The 25,935-nt window shown below is 43.0% G+C and overlaps 1 protein-coding gene across 9 annotated transcripts; it reads right to left on the bottom strand.

Moving 5' to 3' along the window:
• Positions 1-1,038: 1,038 nt before the first annotated feature.
• Positions 1,039-25,644, bottom strand: phactr4b (phosphatase and actin regulator 4b). Of its 9 annotated transcripts, none has more exons than XM_005945184.3 (16): positions 25,552-25,644; positions 18,870-18,984; positions 18,579-18,623; positions 13,709-13,879; positions 12,528-12,608; positions 11,221-11,724; positions 9,580-9,903; positions 7,222-7,353; positions 5,673-6,198; positions 5,052-5,353; positions 4,734-4,932; positions 4,497-4,552; positions 4,168-4,229; positions 3,943-4,080; positions 3,666-3,742; positions 1,039-2,697 (listed from the first exon to the last, which is right to left on the bottom strand). In XM_005945184.3, the coding sequence occupies exons 3-16, from the start codon at positions 18,589-18,591 to the stop codon at positions 2,682-2,684; spliced, it is 2,601 nt and encodes an 866-aa protein (XP_005945246.1). In that variant the 5' UTR covers positions 18,592-18,623; positions 18,870-18,984; positions 25,552-25,644; the 3' UTR covers positions 1,039-2,681. The 9 variants fall into 9 exon arrangements, with proteins under 9 accessions (XP_005945246.1, XP_005945243.1, XP_005945244.1 ...); XM_005945181.2 differs by lacking the exon at positions 25,552-25,644 and adding an exon at positions 25,372-25,542; XM_005945182.3 differs by lacking the exon at positions 25,552-25,644 and adding an exon at positions 24,414-25,344.
• Positions 25,645-25,935: the final 291 nt, after the last annotated feature.

Here is a 25,935-nt window from a genome sequence, read left to right as displayed (position 1 = left end):
TTCATCTAAAGTTGAATGCGTAATATAAAACCTTTACCTTATATAGTTAATATTTCTGTTATCTTGTACAGCTCAATAATTAAGCAAGCTGTATGTAATGTAAAGAAAATGCTGACCAGCTGATATTAACACAGAGACTGTTGGGAATCTTTTGATTTTCACCTTAATCCATCTTGTATCACTTTTATGTCTAATTGATATTAAGAGATAAAAATTTATCAGTAACCTACAAACCTTTTTTTTAGGTTGTCCCTTATCTGTTGTATATTTTGTAACTAGATTTCCTTTTGTCCAACCCAGACCTTAAGGATCTGTGAACATATTTTACCTTCAGTCTTGTCTTTCTTTCTTTAGCTGACGCTAAAGCTACTAGCAAAACTCTCAATTTTCTCAGTGTGAAGACCTTTACCTACACATTTAATCCCAATAATATGAAAAGTGCAATTTCAACTATACCTCTCGGTTTTTTGTACACGATGAAGACATACTGCTGTAGTAAATGAAAGAAATCTATTAGCACAAACAAATAAACAAGTAAAATTACAGAAAAGGTTCTGGCAGCTAACTGTCCAGACTTTTCAGTAATTACAAAATTGAAAGATGTTGGTAATTCACAGAAGATTAGTTTTTCATTGTTCTAATTATTTACTTATTTTTACTGTGGGCCCATTGTAAAACTAAATGACTATAGTCCATATGAAAAAGCAGGAACTTTTGATTATTTATCTATGGCTTAATTACTCCCATATGGGAGATTTTATCAGTAGGAAAACCTGTAAAATTTCTAAAAATATAGTTAAAAGTTTAAAATCTATTCCCTCCTTCACATATTCCAAAACCGCCATCAAGTGGCCCAGATTGGAGTCTTTGCGGGAACAAATCTGGCCCCCGGGGGCTCATGTTTGACACCTCCACCCTTTGGTGTCACCTTATCCAATAATCTAAAATATAACCTATTACTTAAAATACATTTTAAATTACACTAAAGGCCTTTAAACCAGCAATTTTTAAAAAAACCCAAAAGATAGTGCAAGTGCAAAAACTTAAATCGCCACCAGGTGTTGCTGCAAACCCACTGTTTCTTTAGACGTTCCAGCTTAGACAAAAGACTCAACCTGAACAGTCATTAGGTCTACTGGACCTCAGTTGCAGAGTTGTTTCACAAGAAGGTTCGAGGAATTGCAAGATTTTTAATTAGATCCAGACTATTTACAATTAAAAAGAAGACTGTCAGCTCATACAGCTCCACATTCAATTAAAAATGAACTCAGATTTACAGAAAGGTGCACTTTCATATTCCCATTCTTGTAGCATTTAATCATAAACTCATGTTCTGCTTAAAAAAATAGCAACCTATAATACTTTTATATTTAAAATTTCTTTTCAAATAAAAGGAAGACAAGATATACAGAAGCATCAGATAAACCTATATCAACTTATACACACAGCACTTAGAACCCTGTAAGCTACTGGCCAGACAAGACAAGGTAAAACACTTCTGCAGTTTCAAAAAGTTCCAGCCAAACTGAGTTTCTGTTGACCGATTATGTGTTTTCAGGTGTGGTTTTTTTTCTTTTTTTTGTGATAAATCCCTGATCTACACTTGAAGCAACTTACATTTAACTCTTAGTTTAGACACTATCGTAACGACCTTATTTAAAATGGCTACAGAATGTATTGCATGTTCAATCTTTAAAGGGAAGTACAAAAACTTACAAAAGAAAAAAGTATAAATGAAGAGAGATTATCCAGACGCGGTGGCACTGGATTTTGTAATGGCTCATGCAGTGGGTTGCAGAAATCAGTGATATGAAAACCAGTATTGGGTGTGTTGGCACGCATTAAAACACCAACAGCCTCCTGACCTTTTTCTATAGCTATTAAAAAGCCGACTCACATCACAACCACAAACACAGGCAAGCCAAATAATAATAATAATAATAATAATAATCATAATAATAAAGAAGGCTCAAAGAAAAGCTGTCACTACCCTTGTGATCAAAATTGTAATAGAAAATATTTTGTGCATTACAGAATATTTTGCAATGAGATCTCTTCCAGTTTCACTCTAACGTATCACAGCAGCAGTCTGTAGAGTGGATAACAAACACACGATATCCCAGAGATGTCCAGTTCTAAAACAGAATATTTAAGTCTTCAGCCAACTCCTGACCGTTTGTGTCTATTATTACTGTGTGAAGTGTTATAGGTCATCATTATTGTTACCATTTTTATTCTACGTTATTACATTAGCAAAGATGAGTTAGCTTTTCCATATACAGTAAAGAAGAAGAAGAAAAAAAGAAAAAGGCAACACAGGACGAGGCCGCATTAAAGGTTGTAACTATATCCGAGTCCCTGAGGGGCACCACACAACAGCAGAGTGAGAGTAAGCCCTGTAGGTCCTTTGCCACTTCTCCACTTTATTGGCACGTGGTTCCCCCTGCTGTCCGGGAGAAATACTGCATCTGGTCTCCACCCACCAACACCTCGGTTCAGTGAAAGCAATGTAGTGAGAGGGCGATGGAGGACAAGCAAGAAGCATTCTCGTGTGGAGTCGGTTCCAGGCTTTCCCTGATAACAGTACATTCAAGAGGCGCAAAAGGGCGATCTGTCTGCATAGGGAGCAGCTGCTTCTTTGCCGGAGATCTTAAGTGCTTCTTTATCCGGAAGCAGGGATGTTAAGGCCGATGGAACCTAAAGAAACAAACAGCTCTCATGAGGCAAGATCACACCTTCGTAATCCTTAAGCTTTTAATGCAGGGAAATTCATTATATTGCTATTTAAGGTACAGATTTTTCTCTAAAAGTCTTCTTCTGCCCGTTGTTAGTGCTGGATTCTGCCATTCAACCAAGAAATAAAGATGACCAATCAATCAGTTTCTACATGGATGTTTACTGGTCACAACTCTATTACCGTTCGAGCCGGATGGTAATGTAGTAGCAGATCACCACTGCTGCTAATTCATATTTAAAGTGTTTAGGTGCAAGCAACACAAGATGGCTTTAAGTGTAAAGCAATCACAGGACACAGTGCATGTGTAGCTAAGGCAGCCGATGTCTACAGACTAAAATAAGTGACATCCTGAAGGTCGTTAACAATTGAGGGAGTATGAAATAAACAGTGTTGACACAGTAGCAAGGTAACAAACTCCTTTGGCTAAAACCTGCTGTTGGGAGGAGATGTCTTCAGGATGAGCGCCAAGGTTGGCTGCAAATGGCAGGAAGTGTTCAAAGATGCATCACTCTCAAGTGTGCATTACATATTTCATTGTTTCCCTGACACAACCAGGAGAAATAAATAACAACAAAAACAAAACTGTGTGGTGTTTGCATGGCTTCCCTGTGCTCCAGGTACCCCTCTTCCTCCCACAGTCCTAGGTTTTGGGTGGTCATGCATGTTAGCTTAATGGGTGATTCTAAATTGGCCGTAGATGTGAACGCGAGTGTGAGTGGTTCATCTGGCTCTCCTTTAGCTCTGCGATGGACTCACGAGCTGTCCAGAGTGTTATAAACCAGTTTCTCGGTTTATAACAGCTGAGATAGACTCCGTACCCCACCAACATGAAGGAGTGGTGTAGAAAAAGAAATCAGCAAAACACAGTACCTCACTCATTTGACCAAAGCAATCAATCAGCCAGTCAAGTTTCAACTAAAAGGTATACCTTGTGTAAATTCTGCTCTCTTCATGAACCTCCATTTCAGTGCTCTTATAATCATTGAGCTCCTTCCGGATGGCCGCCTAGACAAAACAGCAATTTGGTTAAACATGAACTCAGAAAGAAAACGAGACAATATACAGCTAAAAATTACATTAACCTAAAGGAGTTGCACATGTTTAACATTTAAAATCATATGTTTGTAACACTGTCTTGGACATTTTGTAAAGTGCTGTATCAGAAAGCGGGTGTGCCGATAAAGCCTTTATATGCAGCTGATTACCTTGTCGGCAGGAGTGAGCTTAGTCCACGGCTTGTCTGCTCTTCTATCGTAGTCCTGGGCATCTGTGACTTCCACATACTCGTGGAATCGCAAGATTTTTCTTGCCTGTAGTTCTGCAACCGTGGGTCTTTGACTCAGCTACAATAAAGATGTTTTTTTATGTCAGTTTAATATCAGGTAAATACATGGTTTAACACTGGGATGTTTGCAGGCGTGCTGCTTCACCTTTCTGGTCAGCCGTCGCTTGATCTCTCGAACTTCGGCTTGTCTGTCAGCCTGATTTTTAGCTGAGGGGAGAACAAAGATGGGAGAAAGAATAGAAGAGCCAAATTTAGACTTTGGCATAAAAGGCTTGGTTTGATGGCAGGTTTAAAAGCAATTTCTAAAATTAGATATGTGCTTGTTGTTGACAGATGTGAAATGTACTTTGTTGACAAATGCTGGGGCAAAAGCATCAGACGAAAGAATGAGGAGGGGTTTTGCTAAAACCCAGAAACAAAGGAGTCCAAACAAGTCAAGGATCATGAACAAAGACAGAGAGAGTTAATACTAACGCTGGAGGATGTTTCTTTGCTCGAGTTCCTCAGCAGTGGGTCTCTGACTTAGTCGCCTGAAATTAAAAAAAAGAAAAGAAGAAAGAAAAATGGAGTCCTATTTTTACACATTTACTTCACTTGGACATTCAGGTAATAAGCAGGTCAAGGATCTTTTAAAAATTGGTCTAATTTCTTCAGGAAATGCAGTTTCACTGCTGTCATTTTAAACAATACAATGATACCGCTCATCGTTACCTCGTGAGTGCAGTGCCGATTTGTGTGCGAATGGCTTCCCACTGCTCTCTGCTCTGCCAGGTGAGGCCGGTCTGTCCTGGAGGGTGGTCATCTCGGCTGCTTCTCTCCTGCGTAAACCTATCCCTGTCGGGAGCAGAGGGCCGGCTGCTCAGCTTCAGAGCCAGGGTGTCCTTTCTCTTCACCCTGCTGGCCAGTGCGCCTGGATAAAAGCCAAGCGGAGAGATGCAGTAAGCTGAGAAGGAGCAGCAACACTGCACAGGTTTACAAAGAGTCCGGAAAAGCCACTAAATGACCTCCGAATCAGTTTGTTATGCTTACTCATCGGGGGCTCATCCTCCTCATCTTCATCTGAGTCTTCATCTTTATGAGGCACAGGACCATCTGAATCACTGTCCTCCCCGTGCATGTCGTGTTCGCCTTCCTCATCCTCATCCTCCTCATCTTCTTCCTCGTCGTCGTCATTGCCGTTTCCCCGTGGGATGACACAAATGCCAGCGTCACCGACCAAGCACCGGCGACTCCTTGGCTCCAGCTCTGGCTGTGGAATCTCCCCATCATACTCCTCCTCTTCCTCATCATCTTCTTCCTCTTCTTCTTCCTCTGAGTAGTCATCCTCAGAGCTAACAGGAAAAAAAATACATGCATATAAAACATTTTTTCTGGTTTTTTTTGGGCTAATCCTGAAGACGTGTTTTTCAATGAATTTAACTGAAATATGTCCCTCCAGCTATATCTGACTTTACAATGATGAAGACTGGACTTTTTTTCAGCTTGAAATCGATATACAAGTAAGTCCAAAGTGTACACAGCTTAGAAAATGGATGAAAAAGATCCGAAAGCTACATGCAAAGACAGATCACGTGCAGACTCCATACTTCTTCACCATGTACTGTCTTTGTATACACTGATTCACAGACTTTTCTGTGCAGAGAAACTTACAGTTTTAGTGGTTGAATGCTGACAGGCAGAGGGCGACCTCCTCCTTGGTACTCTAGAGGTGTTTCGAAAAGCAGTGTGTGTGCCCGCTGCGACCCATCTGGATGTGGCTGAGCCGGGCCGGGACTGGACAGGGCTCGCTGGATCATGATGTGCAGCGGTACGGGAGCCGGGCGCTGGGGAGACTCATTGGTCGGGCTCGGTGGGTCGAAAAGCATTGGTATGGGTTGGGGGAGCGGATGGGGGTAGGAGTGCTGATGGTGGAGGTGGTGGGTCTGTATGTGTTGGCGGGGTGGAGAAGGTGGTATGTGAGTCGGCAGGGGAGGGGACGGAGGAGGGGGAGGCAGCTGGAAGCCCAAGGGGAGGCTGCTGTGTTCCTCCAGAGAAAGTGGTGAGGGGATGATGGGATGGCTTGAAGCAGAGTCCTCTGTGTTGCGTTTGGTGACTGGGGTGGTCCTCTTAGGAGGCATCGGAGGAGAGGGTTTGGCCGGAACAAGGCTAGCGCCCCCTGTTGCTTGGGTGAAGTCACCTGCAAAACGAAAAAGAGCTAATCCAACCATAACTGCTAAAGAAAAACAGCTACAGCTTAGGCGTGTGAGTGATTTGCTAGCAAGTGCTTTACTTTTGAATCTAGTTTGTCACTGTGACGCAAGTGCACAAGCATCAGTCACACATGTATAACATACCCGGTATGACAGAAGACACACGAATGCTGGGATTACATGTCTGACTGAGCATTACTGCATCCGTACAGCAAGTTGGTTCACATGACGGCCATGAACGCACACTTTGCTCAAAAAGACCAGTGTGCAGCGAGTGCTCCAGGTCACAGAGACAAAAAAGATGCATCCATGCTCTTCACAGCCAGACTAACCCCGCACCGACACTTTTTCTATTAGCGTAGTAAAGCTCCTGAAGCTCCTAAACAAAAAGCTCAAATGCAAACCTTCCAGTTTTGCATGCACATTTGCATATTTGCTATTTGGCTCTTAAGACTTCAGAGGACAGCTTTAAGGCAACATTTCTGTTAAAAGCAGACATAATAAGTGAACAGTGCTGACAGACTTACAACATGCAGTAACCTACACTGTAATGGACTTCCTCTCTATAATAAGTCGAGCCCTTATGTTAGAAACATTTTGCCTTTTTATTCTTCGACCCATTCAGTCATCCATTCAAGTCCACCCATCCATCCCATTTGAGTGAGAGCTGAGTGGATTAGAGACATAAAATTCATTTGATGCATAGCAGAACACAGCTGGAACCCGCTAAAGGCCCTCCCTTATTCAGAGGCAAAATACACTCAACTGCACTCACACAGAAGTTGTCTCCTGCATACAGTAAGCACACTCATTATCAGCTTGTTATATGCATGCGGCTCTTATATACCAGGTCCAAAGCAATGAAGGCCGGTGAACAAGTTAAAGGCTTTTCAGAAGACATATGTTGGCAGCAGGAAAGGATGCGACATGATGAAGTGTGCAGACTCTGAAGAGGGCATTCCAGAAATTGGCACCCCAGCCAAAGAAATACCAGGGGGGCATCCTTTTACCTGAGCGCAGGCCTCCAGCCCGCCGGCACAGGTAGACAGGCAGGGACAGGTAGACATCATAGTCGCACTCTCGCTTCCAGCAGGACCAGTAGAGTGGAAGCTGAGCGTTTTCTCCCCCCTGCAGGGCGGAGACTAACAGGGACGAGATGGAGGCCTTCAGCTTGTATGTTTAATGAATGCAGCTACTTTCTGGTGTCGTGTTGTTGATTTCATAAGTTACGGCTGTGGTCAGAAGTTTACATCCACTCATCGTGGGCATGAATTTCATAGTAATTCTGGGCATTTAATGATTTATTTGAACTGTTTCAACTTTTCTTTTTCCAGGGTGGAATGATTGTGCAGCAAACATCTTTAATGAGTTAAAAAAAAAAGAATTTGGTGCACACAATTTAAATTATTTTGGGTTTCCTCTAATCCACAAAGAGTCACGGATCTGACTTTTAAGTGTAGTCTACAGATTTTCCTGACTGAGGTCGGGTCTTTGGAAAGGCCATTCGAGAAGCTTAACGTTATCCTGCTTTATCCATCCCAAAACCAGTTTTGTTGTGTGTTGGGATCATTGTCTTGTTGGAATTTCAACCATCTAGCTGCTGATTTGAGGTTGAAGAAGTTGAAGAATTTAGAGGTAGTCATTCTTCTTCATTATTCCATCCACTTTATGCGATGTACCAGTACCCCTGACAGCAAAACAGCCCCAGAGCATGATGCTACCAACACCATCCTCGACAGTACCATGTTCCTAGGTCTTGTCTGACTACAAAACTTTTGTCTAGAAGGAATTTGGTTTGTCCATGTGGGCAGCTGAAAATTTCAGTCGAGCTTCAAGGTGTCGGTTTTTTCTTTGTCGATATCCTCTCAGTCCAGTAAAACCAGTTTACCGTCATTCATATCATATTCGGTCACCTTTCTCACTCAACATGTGTTAATAGACCTCTCTGCTGAGTCATACCTTTTATTAATCTCTGGCTGTCTTCCACAGCATGTCTTTATCCTGTCTTCCTTCTCTCACCCCAACCGGTCACAGCAGATGGCCCCGCCCCTCCCTGAGCTGGAGGTTTCTTCCTATTAAAAGGGAGTTTTTCCTTCCCACTGTCGCCAAAGTGCTTGCTCATAGGGGGGGTCACATGATTGTTGGGGTTTTTTCTCTGTATGTATTATTGTAGGGTCTACCTTACAATACAAAGAGCCTTGAGGCAACTGTTGTTGTGATTTGGCGCTATATAAATAAAATTGAATTGAATTGAATTTCATATTGACAGTTTCGGTCTTTTTCCAAAACTTGGCAAAGTAGTTACATATCCATATAACATGATCTTATGTAAGTAAAGTGTCTGGTTGAGGTGTAACTTGCTGAGGAACATTTATCCCAACATTAGTGGGGGTGAGTGTATATATTTGAGCCTGTATGTATACTTCTGATCGAGTGGATCGAGAAAACCCAGAATAAAATCAAACTTGTGCCCCAAATTCGTGTTTTTAAAGTCATTACACACGTACGCTCTACGATCATTCCACCCTGGATGATCATGACGATGCCAGTGATGAGCGGATGCAATCTTTTGAACACAACTGTATATAAACAGAGTTGCACTATGAGGGAATGGTACTGTTTCCCGAAGTGATAATCACTAAAACAAACACATAGGTAAGAACATGATTACTATCCTTGTAACTGTAACAGTATCCGCTTCACGGTGTGTTTTATTAACACCTTTTGTCTCAGTTGTTCTTTGTCCATAAACTTGGCCACAAAGCAAAGAAGCCTCCTGGCTTTTAAAATACAGTCACTTCATAGTAAACTGTCAACAAGTGTACTGAGAAATTAGATTTCGAGGAGTTCTCTGTAGTGTAAATGTTAAGCTGAAACTAGTTTAAGTTCCTAACTGACTCATTTTGTATTCTATTTGTGTCAAGAACAACAATTAGTATAATAAACTGATGACAAATGGGGCATTTTTGTAATCCACCCCTCCCCCCCTACTGGGAATTAAAACACGATCCCAGATGAGGCAAAACCACAGAACCGCTACACTGTATCTGTGGAAGCAGTGGCCCACAGCCACAGGAGTCCTTGTTATCCTCATAGCGTAAAATGCTGGAATACGTTTCTGCTACAATAATCCAGGCTTAATAAGTAATTAACTGGGGAAAAGCAGCTCGTGCTGTTAAGATAGTGTCGTATACAGGATGTTGTGCTGAAGAGTTTACCATCAGTAGTGCACTGACGCATAAATGTACATACTGTATACGCCAGCTGGAAAACTACACGCTAACTGAGCAGGGGTTGGATTGTTGATGTATGCTTCCTGTCCCTGCAACATCTGTTAACCTAAGAAGCTACTGTTAGTAAAAGCTTACCCAGCATGGCCGCGTTGCCCCTGTTCACAGGCTTGGGTGGAGGCAGAGGGGGCTGCTTGGCGGGCTGAGAAGTGGGGGTAAGGGCAGCGGCCGAAGACTGCTGAGTGTTGGAACACGCAGAAGACACCGATCGAACAGGTTTGGACGTCACACCCGACGGAGAAGAGAACTGGCTCGTGGGGTGGTTGGATGGAGTTCGAGGTGGACACTCGCTGCCAGGTTCAGGGGTGGAGCTCACCAGCCATTTTGGAGGCATGATCACCTGTTTGGGTGGCAGAGGTTCACGTAGGGTGTCCAGGTCAGGAGCAAAATGGCTGTCTGATTCTAAAAAAAAAAAAAGGAAAAAGCAGCTAACCATATAGTTTTATATCATAACATGTAATTCTGCTTATATAATTTTAAAAGTCACAGCACGTCAACTGAGACTGATAAACTTAAGCAATACATGATTGGTTTTCAGCTGTAGTGCATATACTGTATTCTATTTATGCATGATCATAAGAAATACACTTCAGTGAATTAGCAAAATCTCACCAAATATCCCAGTGGATTGCTATAAATGTTTCAGCTCAGAGACTCAGCGATGAGCCACTTTTCTACAGCTCTAAGCACTCCAAGCACTCTCTGTGATAGCACTTGTTTGAGAATGGCATTATCTAGGGATCAGCTGTGAAGATAAACAGAGTAGGCGGCTGCAATTACCACCAAAAAAAACCCACCTCCCTCTGCCCACCCCACTATACCCACGAGCCGGCCCCCACGCTGTTCCCACCGCTGCGCCCACGCCATTCCTGCCGCTCTCAGGTTCAGGGCTATTTATTTACAGAAGTGTTATCAGTGTGATGCCATGTAAATCAAAGAGGAACTAATCCAGGGGAAAGCAGGAAGTCAGACTGAAGAACAGAGAGAGAGGAAGCAGGAGATGTGATAAAGATAGAAATGCGAGTGGGAGAGGTAAAAAAAAGTAGCATCATAAAAAAGAAAAAGAAAATAACAAAGTAAGATGAAAAGAAGAGCAGAGCAATGACACATGAAGGAAAGTGGACAAAATTTTCTTTCTTCTTTGCTGCAATGACGTGCTATAGTGTTTGCATACTTTTCAACTCCTAGCATGTTTACACATTGGCACAGAATAACCTGTCACGTGAGCGATAACCACACAGCTGAGATCTAAAAACAGAGCTAAACACCATTATTTTTGAACAAATTCTATTTTTCTGGGAAATCAATTAGCTGTGGCACTTTACCAATTATCACTGAGCTCACTGTGCTAGCCTTAAAGGGCAATAATGAGTATAGCGATCGCGCCACATTAATTAGGAGAGGAGAAGAGAGGACGAGCTATTCCCTCATGTTCCTGAATAAGAAGCATAGCTGGAGCAGGCCTCCCGGGAGCTGACAGGAGCCCGTCTATATCTGGGAGGACAGCATATAAGCAGAAAAGTGACAGCAAAAGGGGAGGGGATAAGGTACCCAAGAATCACCGACTTTTCGAATATGAAGGAGGTTAAGGTGTAAAAGGTGTGCACTTCATCGGTTATGGCCTTACACTGACAACAGCAGTGCTGCTATGATTGCAACTTGTAAAAATTGGTGGAAAAATTCAGATTGCAGGGAGGACAACTACTGGAAGTGACTCACCTCTCCGGGCCCTCCCCTCCTCAGCAGATGCATGCCGAGGGAGTGTAGGCTTCCAGTCTCCTTCTGCAGGCCGACTCCTCCTGCCGTCCTCGGATGGGGCCTTCTGCAGTCCTGGCCTCTTTTGCCCATCGTCAGGGTGAAGCCTGCCACCATGTCTGCTCTCTTCCATTTGTCCGTGAATGTGGCCCTGCCAGGCCATATTAGACTTCCACTCGCCCTCCCCTTGCGCCCGTGCCCCAATCCCTGCGCTTCTCCGTCCATCGTCATGCAGTCCTGTTCCCCTGGAGCCCAAAGCTCCACGGCGGTCTCCATCTGAGGGAGAACAACGGCCCCTTCGGTCATCTGGCTGGGCGAGCCATGCAGGGTTCATCCTAAAATCTGAATCTGAGGGGAGTTGGCCCTGGTTGCATGGGCTCCTGACACTGCTGATGACTCCTCCTCCTCCAACAGGCAGAGTATGGCCATTCTTTACATATGACTGCTTCACATTTTGTGCTTCTCCATCTAAAAAGATTGGTCAAAAACACTTGGTGAATACTCAAATAAATACATTAGAAGACTGAATGATATTCTGAGCTACTTAGAAAGTGCAGAAGGACATTACATGCTAAATTGATACATTTTTTAAAGTTTTACATACTGGTAGTGCTGTGTTCAATATTCTACAATTAACCTGATGCATGACAAGATAACTGATAACTATCCAACTGAGCCATAACACTGTTAAACATGCTTTTTGCTGCTTATTTCTTCTTTAAATCTGGATTTCAGATACAGTGAGGGGTGATTTTTGGGGAGATTTTAAAGACTACAAAATCAATACAGAAACTGTTCAAAAATAATTGCTATTTGCAGTTTTCTTTCCCACAGTAATAAAATGTGCCCTTAACTCAAGCCCCATGGACAGTCAGTGTTTGCCGTGATGAAGAAGCTGCTGTAGATTTAATAAATGGGCTCCTGCAACAGCGGGACCAGCAGAACGTTTGCACACCCCCCCCCTTTCTAAGCTATTTTGCTGCAAGGCACAATTTGTTCCACTTTTCCTCAGCTCTGGAGAGTGGCAAGTAATTTTAAACAGACATTGCATTACTTTGAGAAACAGCAAGGTGAAAGCAGTTTTTTCTCAAATTTGTTTTTCTAAATTTGTCTCAGGCACCTGCTGCATGGGAAGACAGCGTTCCTGCTATCATGTGCTGAAGACTTAACTGTACCGTCTGAGTGGGCGTTATTGCCTCGGGGCTGCTGCTGTCAGACGCAGACAAAGCTTTGCAAAGATATCACATTTTGAATCACACAAGTCCCCTCACCACTGTCCGGGACCTCCTTCAGCACCCCCTGTTCTATAAGCTCCTGTCGGGTGCGCCTTGTCGACATCTGCCTCTCTAGTTCTGTCAAGAGCAAAAGGAAATGACATTTTATAGACCATTTTTTCACCAAGATATTTATGATTTAAAATTTTCACTGTGATCTCATGCACCAGAAACAATATATATATATATATATATATATGTTGTGCTAATTCGAGTCACTGAACTGGACCTCTTCACCATGCTTTCTGGTTGTAAGTTTCCCATATTATTCAGTAACACTTAGAACCAGTTAGCAAGTATCTTTATATATAACATACTGTATATAACATGTGGGTGTGGCTTCTAGGCCTGAAAAGTGAAGCCAATTCAGAAGTGTCTTAAATCAGTATACTTTTAATGACCAGCAAGGGCAACTCTACTGGTTGCAGAAAGAAGTCAGATTGTACAAAAGTACATAGTACTCTACAAAAGGATAAACACCCTGTAACTGTCAAGTTTCTGCGATACTTTGCCCTCGGTTTTTCGTACAGATGCAGCGGTCTCTTATCACGTCCGGCATCAAACCATCGAGGAGACAGCCAAAAGTCTAGAACTTCAGTAACCAGCAGGTGTCACAGTAAAAACATCCATCTTTCATATACAGTCTATGGACACGACTTTCCTTTCCTGCAGGTTTTAGATGTGTCCTTGATCCAACACAGCTGATTCAAATGGCTAAATGACCTCCTCAACATGTCTTGAAGTTCTCCAGAGGCCTGGGAATGAACTACTCATTTGATTCAGGTGTGTTGACACAGGGTGAGATCTAAAACCTGCAGAACAACGGCACTCGAGGCCGGGAGTTGCCTAAACCTGCATTAGATGATATGTTAGAACTCCACCCTCTAAATGTTCACAGATGGCATGTGCCACACTGCTAAAGAGACGATTAATTAGCCAAAAAGGACGCTTCAAAACGCAAGGGCACCGTGATATACACGTCATCTCTTAACGAGACATCTTGTATTCATCTTATTGTATTATGTGCACTGAAAATAGCGAGAGACAAACTTGCTTGTAACATTTGGGCGGAAACATGTTCACTGAGGAATTTTAATGACATTTGAATACAACTGATACGGCCGCTGGGGTGAAAGGAGAGGTGGCATTCGCAAAGAGAACAAGTTTGCAGCACAAACCTTCAGAAGTTTCTTTGAACTTCTCGCTGCTTTTTTTCTTCCTCCACTTCCACGGCTTGAAGATCTTGCCAAGGGTCGAGAACTTGCCCTTGCGCTTCGGGGGAGGGGTGCTGTCCCCGGTGCTGCCTCCCTCTCCCACCATTGTGTTGTGGTGCTGCTCAGCTTCATCATCTAAAACAGAAAGCACAAATTTAAAACAAATACAATAGAACTTATAACATGAAATTATAGACACCCCACTCAGCAGCGGCGCTTTCTATTTTAACTGAGCTCATCTGCTGCTTTTTAAAGAGGGCCAGGATCATTATGGCGGTTATTATCTTTAGCTGTTAGTTCTCGGGGGCCGAGCGTGCTTTGGCAGGGTGACGCTGAGCGCTCACGGACTCCTCCACGTATCCACAGCTAACAGGAGAAGCCTAACACTGGCTCTGAGCCAGGATTTCTCGCTGTCAAGTACTCACATTCCTTAACCGGATGGAGTCTAGTGCCTTATCAGCCTTTCAGCCCTCGCTGCTCCCATAGAGAAGAGGGGCACACACGAATGCAGACATAAGCAGCAGAAAAAGGTTGTCAGTCATTCTGCATACATATATAAAATATATACACATGTACACACCCACACATACAGGTAACAAGAAGCAAAAGCTCTTTAAAAACCACTAATTATCATTAGGTGTCACCAAGGCTTCAAGAACTCAACTAAAAAGCAATCTGCAGACATGGCTACATACTCTGGGTCACATGACTGACAGGCCAACTGACAGCGCGCTGAGCTTGGAGAGGCTTTCAAACAGGCTGCAGCTGCTGTATTCAGCAGACATAATATTTACCAGCAGAGAGAGAACAGAGTCCGATGTAAAACATCCAGTCTCGGGCTCACACAGGATGTCTTGGCGACAGTAATGCCCTGCAGTCTGATTCCCACAACAATATGCTCTCACACAATACTGATGTGGCTTACTTAGCAGTCCAGGGAACACTAAAACAACAAAACGTTATTCCTGGATAGAAACTTTTTCTTTATTTGAGACACACACACACACACACACACACACTGATACGCATACATCAGTATCAGCTAGCTGCAGTCCAGCACCCCTGGAGCTGGCAGGGTTTCAGTATCTTGCTAAGTGACACTACAGAAAGGCGAATGGTTGCTGACACAAGATTCAAACCCATTTTTTGCAGCTGAAGGACAGGCACATTAACTCCACACTGCTGGCGGTGTAAAATTTGAGTTGAGTGTTTACACAGACCTCAGAAGCCTGACAGACTGTAAACCTCGGATAGGGAAACAGTTTTAATCACAATACTTCAACTTCATACCCTACTGTGAGTTTAAAAATGGCATTTTTGACAAGTAGTTAAAAAGCAGACACTAATCTACCTTGAAGAGGGGTGCTAAGTGTCCAGCTTGCATGGTGGTGGGACTTAAAACAGCACGCCATGAGGACGCAAGGAGCATTCAGCAACCAAAAATCTACTGTCCTGTGTATATGCCAGCATCAAATCATAGATGACGAAAACGCAGGAGACCAAGTTGCAGAGAGTTGACGGAAACTACAGCAGAGAGTCCGGAGTCGAGAGACATGTCCACGCTGTGGAAATCCAGCTTATCTCTGCGAGGTAGAAATCTGAGGACTCAGACCAGCTGCCATAACATCCAGATTAAGCATTGCTTAAGGCAGCTTCTCCGCGATCCAGAACTGAGGTTCTCACACACAGCAGACCGTTCTGTCAGAGACGGCTCTGCCACAGTGGCTCAGCTGAAGCCAGTGAAGCAGGATAAGAGCTGGCTGTGCCAGGCCTGCACACTCCAAAGCACTGCAGAGATGACGATGGCAGAGGACTCAGCCCATGCAGCAGGCATCTATTTGAAAGCTACGACTGACCATATCCTCAGCGGTCTTTTCCGTTAGCCAGTGAAGCTCGATTATAAAAGGTGCCAATCCACTAGTACAAAAAAAAAGTCCTCAAAAAAGAAACAAGTACAGAAGACCCAAATCAGCTGTCACGTTCAAGCTTGTAGATCCACTCCAAATTATTCTTCACAGATACAGAGAAAAACTCTCCAACATGCCATTGTTTCAGCTGTAGTGTGAAGAGGTCTGGCATGTTGTGACACTATAGCTGAGTGTGACTGTGGGTTTTGGAATTGGAGTAGAGGGTAAAAAAAGGGCTACAAAGAGAGAAAAAGTACAGACATAATGTGGCGGGCTGGGATGGGGGGGCTGGAAACGCAGTCACAGAATCAGGGTGGAGTGCCGTTTCCTCCCAGAGAACAAAGGCAGCCTCTTCCCCTCATATTCAATAACATAGTCCACTGTACAGCTCATGGAAACACTATGCTCGAAGGTACAACAGGGAAACTAATGAATGATGATATATAAAAAAAATAGCTCCATTCATAACAGAGCTACATTCTTAATAGTGTTACTCTAATGAGAAAGTCTGCCCAGATAAGCCACAGCAGACAGGAAACACGAGAGTGTGTGACTGTGCTGGTGTCTTCCTATGACATAGCCATATCCAGAAGGCACACCTACTACTCCCCCATGCAACTGGCCAGATTTCCCTCTAACCTCATGATTCACTGAGTCATGGCAGGCTGGTCAGGTGAGCATGTGGGTAAAGGAGATTGTTTCTGTAAAGGAGCATGCTATCCCGATCGCTAACACAAAAACCAAAAGTCCAGGCGGATAAATATTAGGAAATACCTCCAACCTCGGTGTAACAGTTACCTTTGTCAGGGCCGATTATGACATTTAATCCACTTACGAGCACTGACTGTTTCCTGCGAAAAAACGTGTTCCCTAACATTTTCAACAATTTAAGATCCAGTAGAAATAAATGTCATTACATGACACTGTAATATGAGTAACGTTTTACTGCTGTACATATCTTTTTACTCACTACTTGCATAAAATGCACGATCATATAACATCGTGCGGCGCTTAGAAACTTGGAATAATTGGTGCGGTACAAAATTATGTAAAACCTCTGAGCCAGACAACATATGCAATCTGATGTTCCTGTGCAGTGTAACATAAGAAAATAAGTGCACAAGTCATGCATGAGTGTGTTAAAAACACTGTAGAGAATTAGCCACATGATCCCAGTGATTTAGCATTCCTTGTGGTGGTAAACATGAATGAGGGGCAGAATTAGGGGGGAGGCTACGCAACATTTGTGCAAAGTTTATTACACAATCACCAATCCTCAGCTCTGCTCTATCCTCTATCCTTGAAAACTAGTAAACGAGAAAATAGTTTTATGTTGTTGATGTTAGCGATGGAGGAAACACAGCTGTGTAAAGTACACCAAGAATGTAAGCCCAGAAACTCACCACTGCGGCTATGTTGTTGTTGTTGTGGGTCCTGAGCTGAGATCTCCACACGGAGGCTCTGTCCCATGATCCAGCCCCCGAGGGGCCCCTACCTGTCCTGCACCTTTAAGTGTGCGCCTTACACGATACAGATCAACTCCTTCACCTGCCGTGCTTCTTCTGCGACAAAGTCCCCGTATGCCCTAAGATCTTTTATGCTTCTCTGTGTCTGTCATCTAGCCGCCTTCTGTGCCTTTTCTTCAATCCTTCCCCCATCCCTCCTTCGCACAATATCCTCAGACCTCCCCTCCCTCCCTCCTGGAGTTGGACTCCCCCTTCCTTGCTGACCCTCCCTCCTTGGCTCATAGCACAGGTCAGCATTCACTGAAAGATGCCTACCATTCCAGGGAAAAGACACGTTTTGTTTTCAATACGGCGCGTGTTGTAGTATGCGGTGCAGTGCGTGTACTCAGTAATATCCGTACAATGTAAAATATTCCTTTATAGTGAATTAAAAAGAGTTAACCAACACAGAATACACTAGACCTGAAGCTGCAGATCTCAGACCACAACACACAAGATATAGTTATATATACACACCTGTAATGCAACTATAGTAATGTAATTTCAATCAGTACCCTTGACCAGTAGAAATGCTTTGCAAGATCAGATGCATTACTGTTTCTGAGGAAAGGTCCAGTATGCTCTCATCGCCATCAACAGAATGACACTGACCAGGTTGAGTGGACAGTTTGATCAGAGAAATAAACATTGCACTTTCTATACAGGGTTTGCACGCTAACATTAGCTGACTCCTGCTCAGTAACCTAATGTTAGTGCAGGGTGTTTATCATGCTGCTCGCCTCCTTTAATGTCTCCAGGCACCATTTTATACACTTTTTTAACTCCCTTATATCACATTTTAAAAAGACTTGGAAGGATTAGCATGACTTTGAAATATGTTTGCCAAGAAGCACAGTCTTGTATCAGGCTTGAAAATAGAGAGTAGCAGGAAAGAAAAGTGAGCACTTTCTGTAAATGAGAAGAAAAGCGGGAGTGGACCCCCTGAATTAGTGCTTTGATTTCGTTTGACGTTTGAGTGTCTTTAGAAGAAAAAAAAAAATCTCATCTGAGCCTCAGAGGAATCCAGAGCACTGTGCTGTGTCATTATGCCTGGATAGATCAGAGCTTTGTGAGCATTTGGCTGCATCTCGAGCTGCTTCTAAAGATGGAGAGCTAGTGTGTTCGGCAGCGTTCCTTTTCTCTTCCTGTGCCCCACATAAAGCCACCACGCCGGGCTGGCTTCCAGCGAGAACTGAGCCAATCCGCATGACTCCAGAACCTGTTGGCCTGACCTGGATAACAGACTGGGACAGGCTACTTCAGCAGGGAGGGAGACTAAGTCAGGTACGCACATATGTACATAAACATCCCCAGCCCTGTCTGACAAGAGTGTGCAATGAGTCATTCACGATGGGGGAATAAAGTGAAACACAGCATTAACACTGCATTTAAAAAAACCACAACGCGTAACTTGGTACTCACCACGATTTTCCATTACAGAGTTTGAGGCACACCAATCAACATCTCCTGAAAAGCACAAGTTTAAACATGAGCAGACATATTCTCAGCTCTACATTTGTTTCATTTTATACTTTTATATAATTCATTTTATTCTGTTATTTCAATTTATAGTTTTTAATGCAATTTTTCCCTTTTATGTATTAGCTATAACATTTTAGATTGCCTTCAGATATAAAGCATATGATATATAAATAAAACTCCTGTGCATTGACTTCTGTATATTTGTGCAACTGCAAAAAGTCGTACACATACACTACACAAAGTCATGGGAGGGGTGTGGGTGGTCGGGGTTCTTGGCAACAGTACAGCAGTATTTTTTCAGGTCTCTAGCATGTTGACGATGCCACCTCCAACCATCCTATCCACTCTGAAAGAGAGAAAAACAAGGTCGATCACATCACAGTCTGACATACAACACACAACTAGGAGATCCACACTTCCCAGGAATTTTCCGATAAGACTGCGAAGAGAAATCGATTACACCTGGGCGTGAAAATACAGGCACACCGACTAAAAGTCACAACTAGACAAATAATACTCCATATCTCAGAGCTTGAACCTGTCCGGCAATAAATGTCCGGAAAAGATGTATTTATGAGTTTGGATGAAGCAAAAAAAGTAATTTCTAATACCAGACTGAATCTATTGTGTATTTGAAGGTGTGTGCTGTAGGAGAAAGAAAGCAGAAGGAAATACTACAAAGGCCTTTAGAAGCCCCTGTGTAACAAAAACTGATACAATTTGGTCAGACTTTACAGAGCTTAAAGCAGACTATTGCTCCAGTCCACTAAATCACAAAAGGTCTGATGCCACAGTTTGTATCCATTGATGTATACATGGTGACGGTAATGAGTAAATGGCTTTCTGGCATTCATTCAAATCAGAGTCGTGTGTAAAATGACACTTCAGTTATGTAACCGCTCATGGACAAGCTCACAAATAGCAATTTTATGTACTCAAAGTGGTGCACCGTCCATTCTTTGCAATAGAAAAGCTGGAAAACAGAAGCAAAATCACAACACAAAAGCTTTGATAATTAAGGCAGTAAAGAAAAACAAAGCAGAAATATTTACTTTTGCAGTACTGACTGATTAACAAGTATAACTGCTGTATAATTAGAAGTAAAAATACATTGTCAACGATATAGTGTTGATGCACATCTAGCTAAGCTTTGTAGCACATTGAGTCAACACTATGTTTTTGGGAATCGTCCTTCATTTGGTCCATCTTCTGTCATGTTGCCTTCAAATACTAACACAAGACTGCAAAGACTTTACAACCACACTGGTTTGGACCAATCTACTGCAGTTTTAATCAAATGGATTAAATCAATCATACACATACTGGGTATATTATTTAAAGCAGCGGTCCCCAACCCCCGGGCCATGGACCGGTAAAGGTCTGCAAGTCATTTGGTACCGGGCCGCGAGAGTTGAAGCTTGTTGTGAAATTTATGGTTTTCAGAGTTTTTATCGTTAACTCGGTTTCCCTGGGTCTTTTCCCGTGTTGTAGTTGTGTGTCTTATTTTGAAATAAATATTAACGCGTTACCATAGCAACCAGAGAGGATTAAGGGGCAGAGAGGAGGATGTTGTTGGCACATTTCAGGAGGGCGCTGCTAATAAAGTTACACAATTACACAGTGAATTTGCGCTTATCATTATATTTACAAAATACCACAGTTTTTGTCTTGGTCGTATCATTTTATTTTGTTGTACTTATCCGCGACACATTAAAGGCCGGTCCGTGAAAATATTGTCTGACATTAAAGCGGTGCGTGGCGCAAAAAAGGTTGCGGATCGCTGATTTAAAGTATGTAAACTGTCGGGAATTTTGGGGGGACCAGGTGTTGATGTCATGCACACTTTGCTTGAGATTTGTTTGCCATCTTGGACGTGTCATAGTGACCAGTTGCTATGGAAAAATGTGCATTCGCCGACTGGTTGGCACTGGTTCCTGGAGGTTGCTGGCTCTCGCTGAATCAAATTACGATTGAAAAACTCTTCCTAGCGACTGCTTTGGTTTCAGGCAGACTTCCATGGTTGACTGCAGTTTTTCATGTTTGTCTGTAAACACTCGCTAACAACCATTTCCATGCAAACTCAGGGTGACTGCAGCAATATGCTAGCAACCAAAGCAAGCACAAGGAGGTTTTTGCCAACCAGAAAGGGAATACAGATTTTGTGTGACTGGGGATATAGTAACCACTTTCCTAGCATATGCCAACAACCTCCAAATTGGCTGACAAGTTAATGTCACATGCTTAGTGGAATGATAATATCAAAGGGCTAGGTATAGATTAAAGCCTGTTAGTGAGATGAGACAGAATGAACTAAGGCAGAACTCCACCCTCTCAAATCTACTGTGTTGGTGGGTTTCTTAGTCATATACTGCAGGAATCATATACTTTCTTTGCACATGACAACATCTGAATGGTGGGGAATTATTTCATACATTTCTGACATTTCTAGAAAGTTATAAATAAAACAATATTACGAGTCTGTTATGGCATCTTTAAATCTCCTTCAGGTGACTATTGTTGTGATTTTGCACAATATTAATACAATTAAATTGAAATGATTTAAAGTTTCAGCTATAAAGAAAATAAGTTGTTATTTTCTAATTAATTCATTAGTTCTAGTCCCAGCTGAACCTGATTAATAATTCAAGACAGTGTGTTTGTTGATTGTTTAAATGGTTCAATGACAGAACAAGACATGCAAGCATGATTGTACAGCAGAGCGCAAATTAGACATTCTTAGCAATAAAATAGCTGAAATGCTATGGAAGCCACATCTTTTAGAGAAAATCAGGCACAAATGTTTTCTGCAGTGAGAAAACCACAAGCAATCTAATGTGAAAAAAACCAAACAAAAACGCTGGTTATAATTGTCAGTGTACGAAGTGGCCCAAAGTTTGGCTTTGGGCCACAAAATTCCTTCTTGCTCTTAAATATTACTGATGAGCCTCACTGCAAGGCAAAATTCTGGGTTTTAATGGCCTTCATATCATCTTACATTAGAGTAAATTAGGCAAACTGCAGCTTTATTGCCTTGAAATCTAATGGTTTTGCCAGTGAGGGATATGTTAAGAGAAAGTGTGCTGGCTTTTGTTACCGGAGGCCCTTGACTAGATCATTAACATTATCACTGGCCAATGTCCTACCCTGAAGGTAAGCTCTGTCAGTCTAAGGAAGCTGTATTGCAAAATAATCCAAATATCACATATATAAACGCAAACAGTTCACTACATATATAATTCTGGATATTCAGTTTGGCATTCTTCTCTATTTCTCCTCTAGGGCAATTTTCTGGCAGGTCAGAGGTCAGCTTCCCTTTCAAAAGAAGAAGTGTAAGTAACATCACTTGCACATCAAACAGGCCAAACAGCACTGCCTGAAAGCCTGAAATTACTGTAGCCTTCATAGTGCAGCCATTCGCATACAGACTCACACAGACTGGATGAGAACCCTAACACCACTGAGACGAGGCAGATGCATTTGTGGTCAGAGATGAAATTTTTTACACTCCCGCCCAGTGCCACAGCCTTGGCTAGATGACTCAAAATAATCGAGCTGTGCGGTGAGTGTTCCACGGAAAGAGAAAATATCTCTAGGTCTTCAAAGTACGAGCGGATTAAAGGCAGGGGGTGGAAATTAAAATACTGGGACTTTTCCATATATATCTATACATATAAACAGGATTATTCGACCACACTTCACTTCAGGCTTTTCATAAATAAAGAACTGGCTTGAGGAGATACGTTCCACAGGAAAATATTGTTCTGTTTCACTTGCTGTTGTCACGCTCACAGCCAGTCACAGATAAAAAAAAGGGATGTTCATGGCCTAGTTCCTTATTGAGTTGTTAACCCTGTACCTGCCTTTTGATTGTACAGAACAGATCGATATGAAAGTAATGTGTTTATCAAAACTATGCAGGACCTCTGAGTTTTAACCATGAAAGATACCTTCTCAGAGGCCCCTAACAGCTGCCATATATCGCTTCACACAGCTGGACAAGCAGATCGAAGAAAACAGGATGCACACAATCAATTAATGACACAAACTCTTAGTTCGAGCTGAACTCTTCTGAGAGAAGAATACATAAAAAAGCCTAACTTACCTGCCCACTTTATCAATCACTAATCACAAATTACATCCCTGCATGGCCGATTATTTCAGCCTGGCTTCCAAATCCCAAATGCACCAACCAGGTATGTGAAAGTGACTGTTAAAGACCGCCTAGAGGTCCCGACTGTGTAATCTTCTGCGGAGTGCACACACCCTCACTGGCGCAGTCTACTAGTGTTGATTCAATTACGATGGGAGCGGAAACGGCAGCAGCTGGCTGAGTTATGCCATCTTTAAATAGCAGTCTGCTTCTCACTCCAGGGTTCTGGGCACAAAAAGCTGCCAAATCACTGGAAGAAAGTAATTAACTCCATGCTTAAGTCCTAACAAGGTAGACTCTTACAAACTGAACACAACGAGCAAATGTTTGAATACAAGTTATTATCTGCAGCAGGTAGGCTGAGCTGAGGCATACTTACAGGCCAATTCCAGTGAGGTATCAAAAAGAAATAAGGATTGTAAAACAGAACATGGCGATCGAACCCATGTTGCTGTGTCTACGCTTGGACCTTTCTGTAGCTGTCTGTCCCGGGCTGCACAGTTTCTACACCTCTTTCCGAAATGGATGGACGAGGGTGTCTGTTCCCAATCTGTGCTGGGAGAGCGTCATCAGAGCCTGCCCCAGAAAAGTGCCTCTCACCACAGGGACCAGTGCCCCACTTTTACAAGGAGCCCAAAAAGCTCCTCGCCTTTGCTAAACTTTTCTTCTGTAGTGTCCTTCCACCTGCGTGAAGGCTGCACTGCAGGGGAACCAAGCATAACTTAAGTGAAGTTATTTGATTATCGGCGACAAGCTCTGCCATGGCGCACATGCATGTTTACACACCGGAGCAGGCCGCCCACTTCTGCTCCCTGCCAGCGGCTGCCCTGTGAACGAGGATTGATCTGAGACATTCAGCAAAGAGCTTTTAAGGAATGTGATGCTCAGACTAGTCTCATCTGCGCGGTTTAACCAAATGAATCAGGCACAGTCGACAGCTTAACCATTGTGGTTCTCCTCTTAATGGTCCATTAAAGAGGAGGCTTTCAGTGGGAAGTGGAAAGAGCCCGAACACAAGCCATGAGCTTCTTTTTTTCTGCAAGAGCACATTAACTTCAAGAGTTATTATGGTGGATGGAACCACAGGAAATGGATTTCATTGCATGTTTAAGGAGAGAAAACACCTGATGAGACCATTAGCCAAGTTTTATCATGTGTCAGATTCAGTAGCTGCATTGAATGCATTGAAAAGAAATCGAGACAATAAAATAATAGCCTTATTATAAACACATTTTTATTCCTCTCCATCAGGAGGCTCTCTGAGATGGAAGTTTATCAGCCTGGTCTGGAGTAAAGCTGAATAATTTACTTCACTCTCATTTCCTCATGGCAGTATAGCTTATAACGTCCTTGAAGAAGTATGCACTCTCCATAATAATGGGCTGCGATGAATCCGTATAAGAAAAGAAAAAATTACAATAAATATAAATTGCCCTGCCAGACTGCCATTTCTCCAATCACACTTTGATGTCAGACACATGCACATATCGCGTCTTTCATCGCTGCCCTAACAATCCATGTCCTAATTAGACCTACACGGACAGCGGATTTCTAATTGTATCGCCGAGATTAAACCTACTCTTACTTAACCGGTTTTCATTCCAGAGACAAAAATACAAAATTACCTGAGAGGTTGAATCGGGCAATGTCGTAAAAAAGCATGAAATTAAACAGCTGCTACTCCCCGGCACCAGGAGAGGAAAAACGGGAGCCCGTGCGAGAAGGCTCGCGGCACCGACCTGCCCTCTCTCTCCCCGCGAGCGGATCTCGCGCCAGTGGAGTCAAGATGCTGCTGAGTGAACAAGAGACCGGAGTCAAGTCAGCCACGCAGCGAAAACGGCGACTTCCGGTGTCACACCTCAAAATAAAAACTCTGCCGGTAGACACATTTTATGAAATAGAGTAAATAAACAAATAAACATAAATAGAGTGGGGTCTGTTATCCCCCGATTTGTCATTGTTCCTGACATTTCCGCCATGCTGTGATTTATCAAGCCTACAGATGCAGGCCCTGAGGCAATGTATTACCCTTTTAATTATTACTGTGAGCTGAAGATGGGCCTATAGGTGTTACACCCCACCATAAATGCATCATATGTCCTTAAAAGTAATCCATGTTTTTTTCTTCTTCTTTTGCACACCAACACCAACACTTACACAGAGATAAGACAGCTACAGGGACAATCGTTTTGGCCATTTCTCTTTCTCAGTATATATAGTTTAGATGTAGCATATATGGCACAATATGACGCGGATAAATAACCGGTCTGCGGACCTTCCGACGACATTCATCGGCACACACCATGCACATCCTGATCATCCCGATCCTTTGTTGTGCACGGTCTCCTGAGCAGAGCATCAGCGGGGAAAATGGAGTTCCAGGGTGTGAAACAATTGCAGCAGGAGCAAAGATGTGTGCTGACCCTGTGGCACTCGCTTTGTGCAGAAACACAGCACTTTCACGCGCAGCATCGCACTGTGAACGTGCAAATCGCTTTCTGAAAACGGCTGCTTCGCACTGACCAACTTGAGAGCGCAACTTGCAGGTTATTGTCTGTGCAGACATCTCTGCAGCAAACTCACCGTGTTGTACTCGCTGCTCGGGAATCAGCAGCCCTACATCCCTGCTGACGAACGTCCCTCCTCCGCCGCCTCCTCTTTTGAAAGTACTTACAGCCGACTTAAAAATAGCAGCCCGGTCATTTCCTCACCTCACACTTTCCCCTTCTTCCAGTGCCCGGTCCAAACATTTTGCGCACTTACCGGAAACCATCCCGAGCTGCGCATCTCGGTACCGGTAGTCCTCAGTGGGAGCGACAGCGCTGCATTAGCCGTTGAGAATACGGCTTCTCTCTTTGTTGTGAAGACTTCAATACCCACCAGGCTTTGCAGTCCACAGCTCTGGGGTGGGAAGGGGGTGGAGGGGCATACCGTTATGTTGTCCAGCTTCACACTCTCAAGATGAAGACCCTCTCTTCCCTTCCTTAAAAATAACAAAATAATAAAGGCAGCCCTGACGTACAGATTGAGCCTGCTATCATTTTAACCCCCATATGACATTTTATTAAACACACACCCTGAGTTATAACGCTGTAAGAATGAGACTGATGCCGAAAATAAAGTACAACCATTTAAACATTTAATAAT

Source organism: Haplochromis burtoni, unplaced genomic scaffold (assembly GCF_018398535.1).
Source record: "Haplochromis burtoni strain Fernald_Lab_line unplaced genomic scaffold, NCSU_Asbu1 Contig_446, whole genome shotgun sequence".
Lineage (NCBI taxonomy): Eukaryota > Metazoa > Chordata > Actinopteri > Cichliformes > Cichlidae > Haplochromis > Haplochromis burtoni.
This window is presented reverse-complemented; position numbering and strand designations above follow the sequence as displayed.

Excerpts from the sequence above, each read along its gene's own strand:
- phactr4b (XM_042213480.1), bottom strand. The coding sequence starts at position 17,121 with ATGGGACAGAGCCTCCGTGTGGAGATCTCAGCTCAGGACCCACAACAA. Across the intron at positions 7,354-9,579 it reads GGGCAACGCGGCCATGCTGG|TCTCCGCCCTGCAGGGGGGA; the intron begins GTAAGCTTTTAC and ends CGTCCCTGTTAG. Across the intron at positions 4,553-4,733 it reads ATCGGCACTGCACTCACGAG|GCGACTAAGTCAGAGACCCA; the intron begins GTAACGATGAGC and ends TTTTAATTTCAG.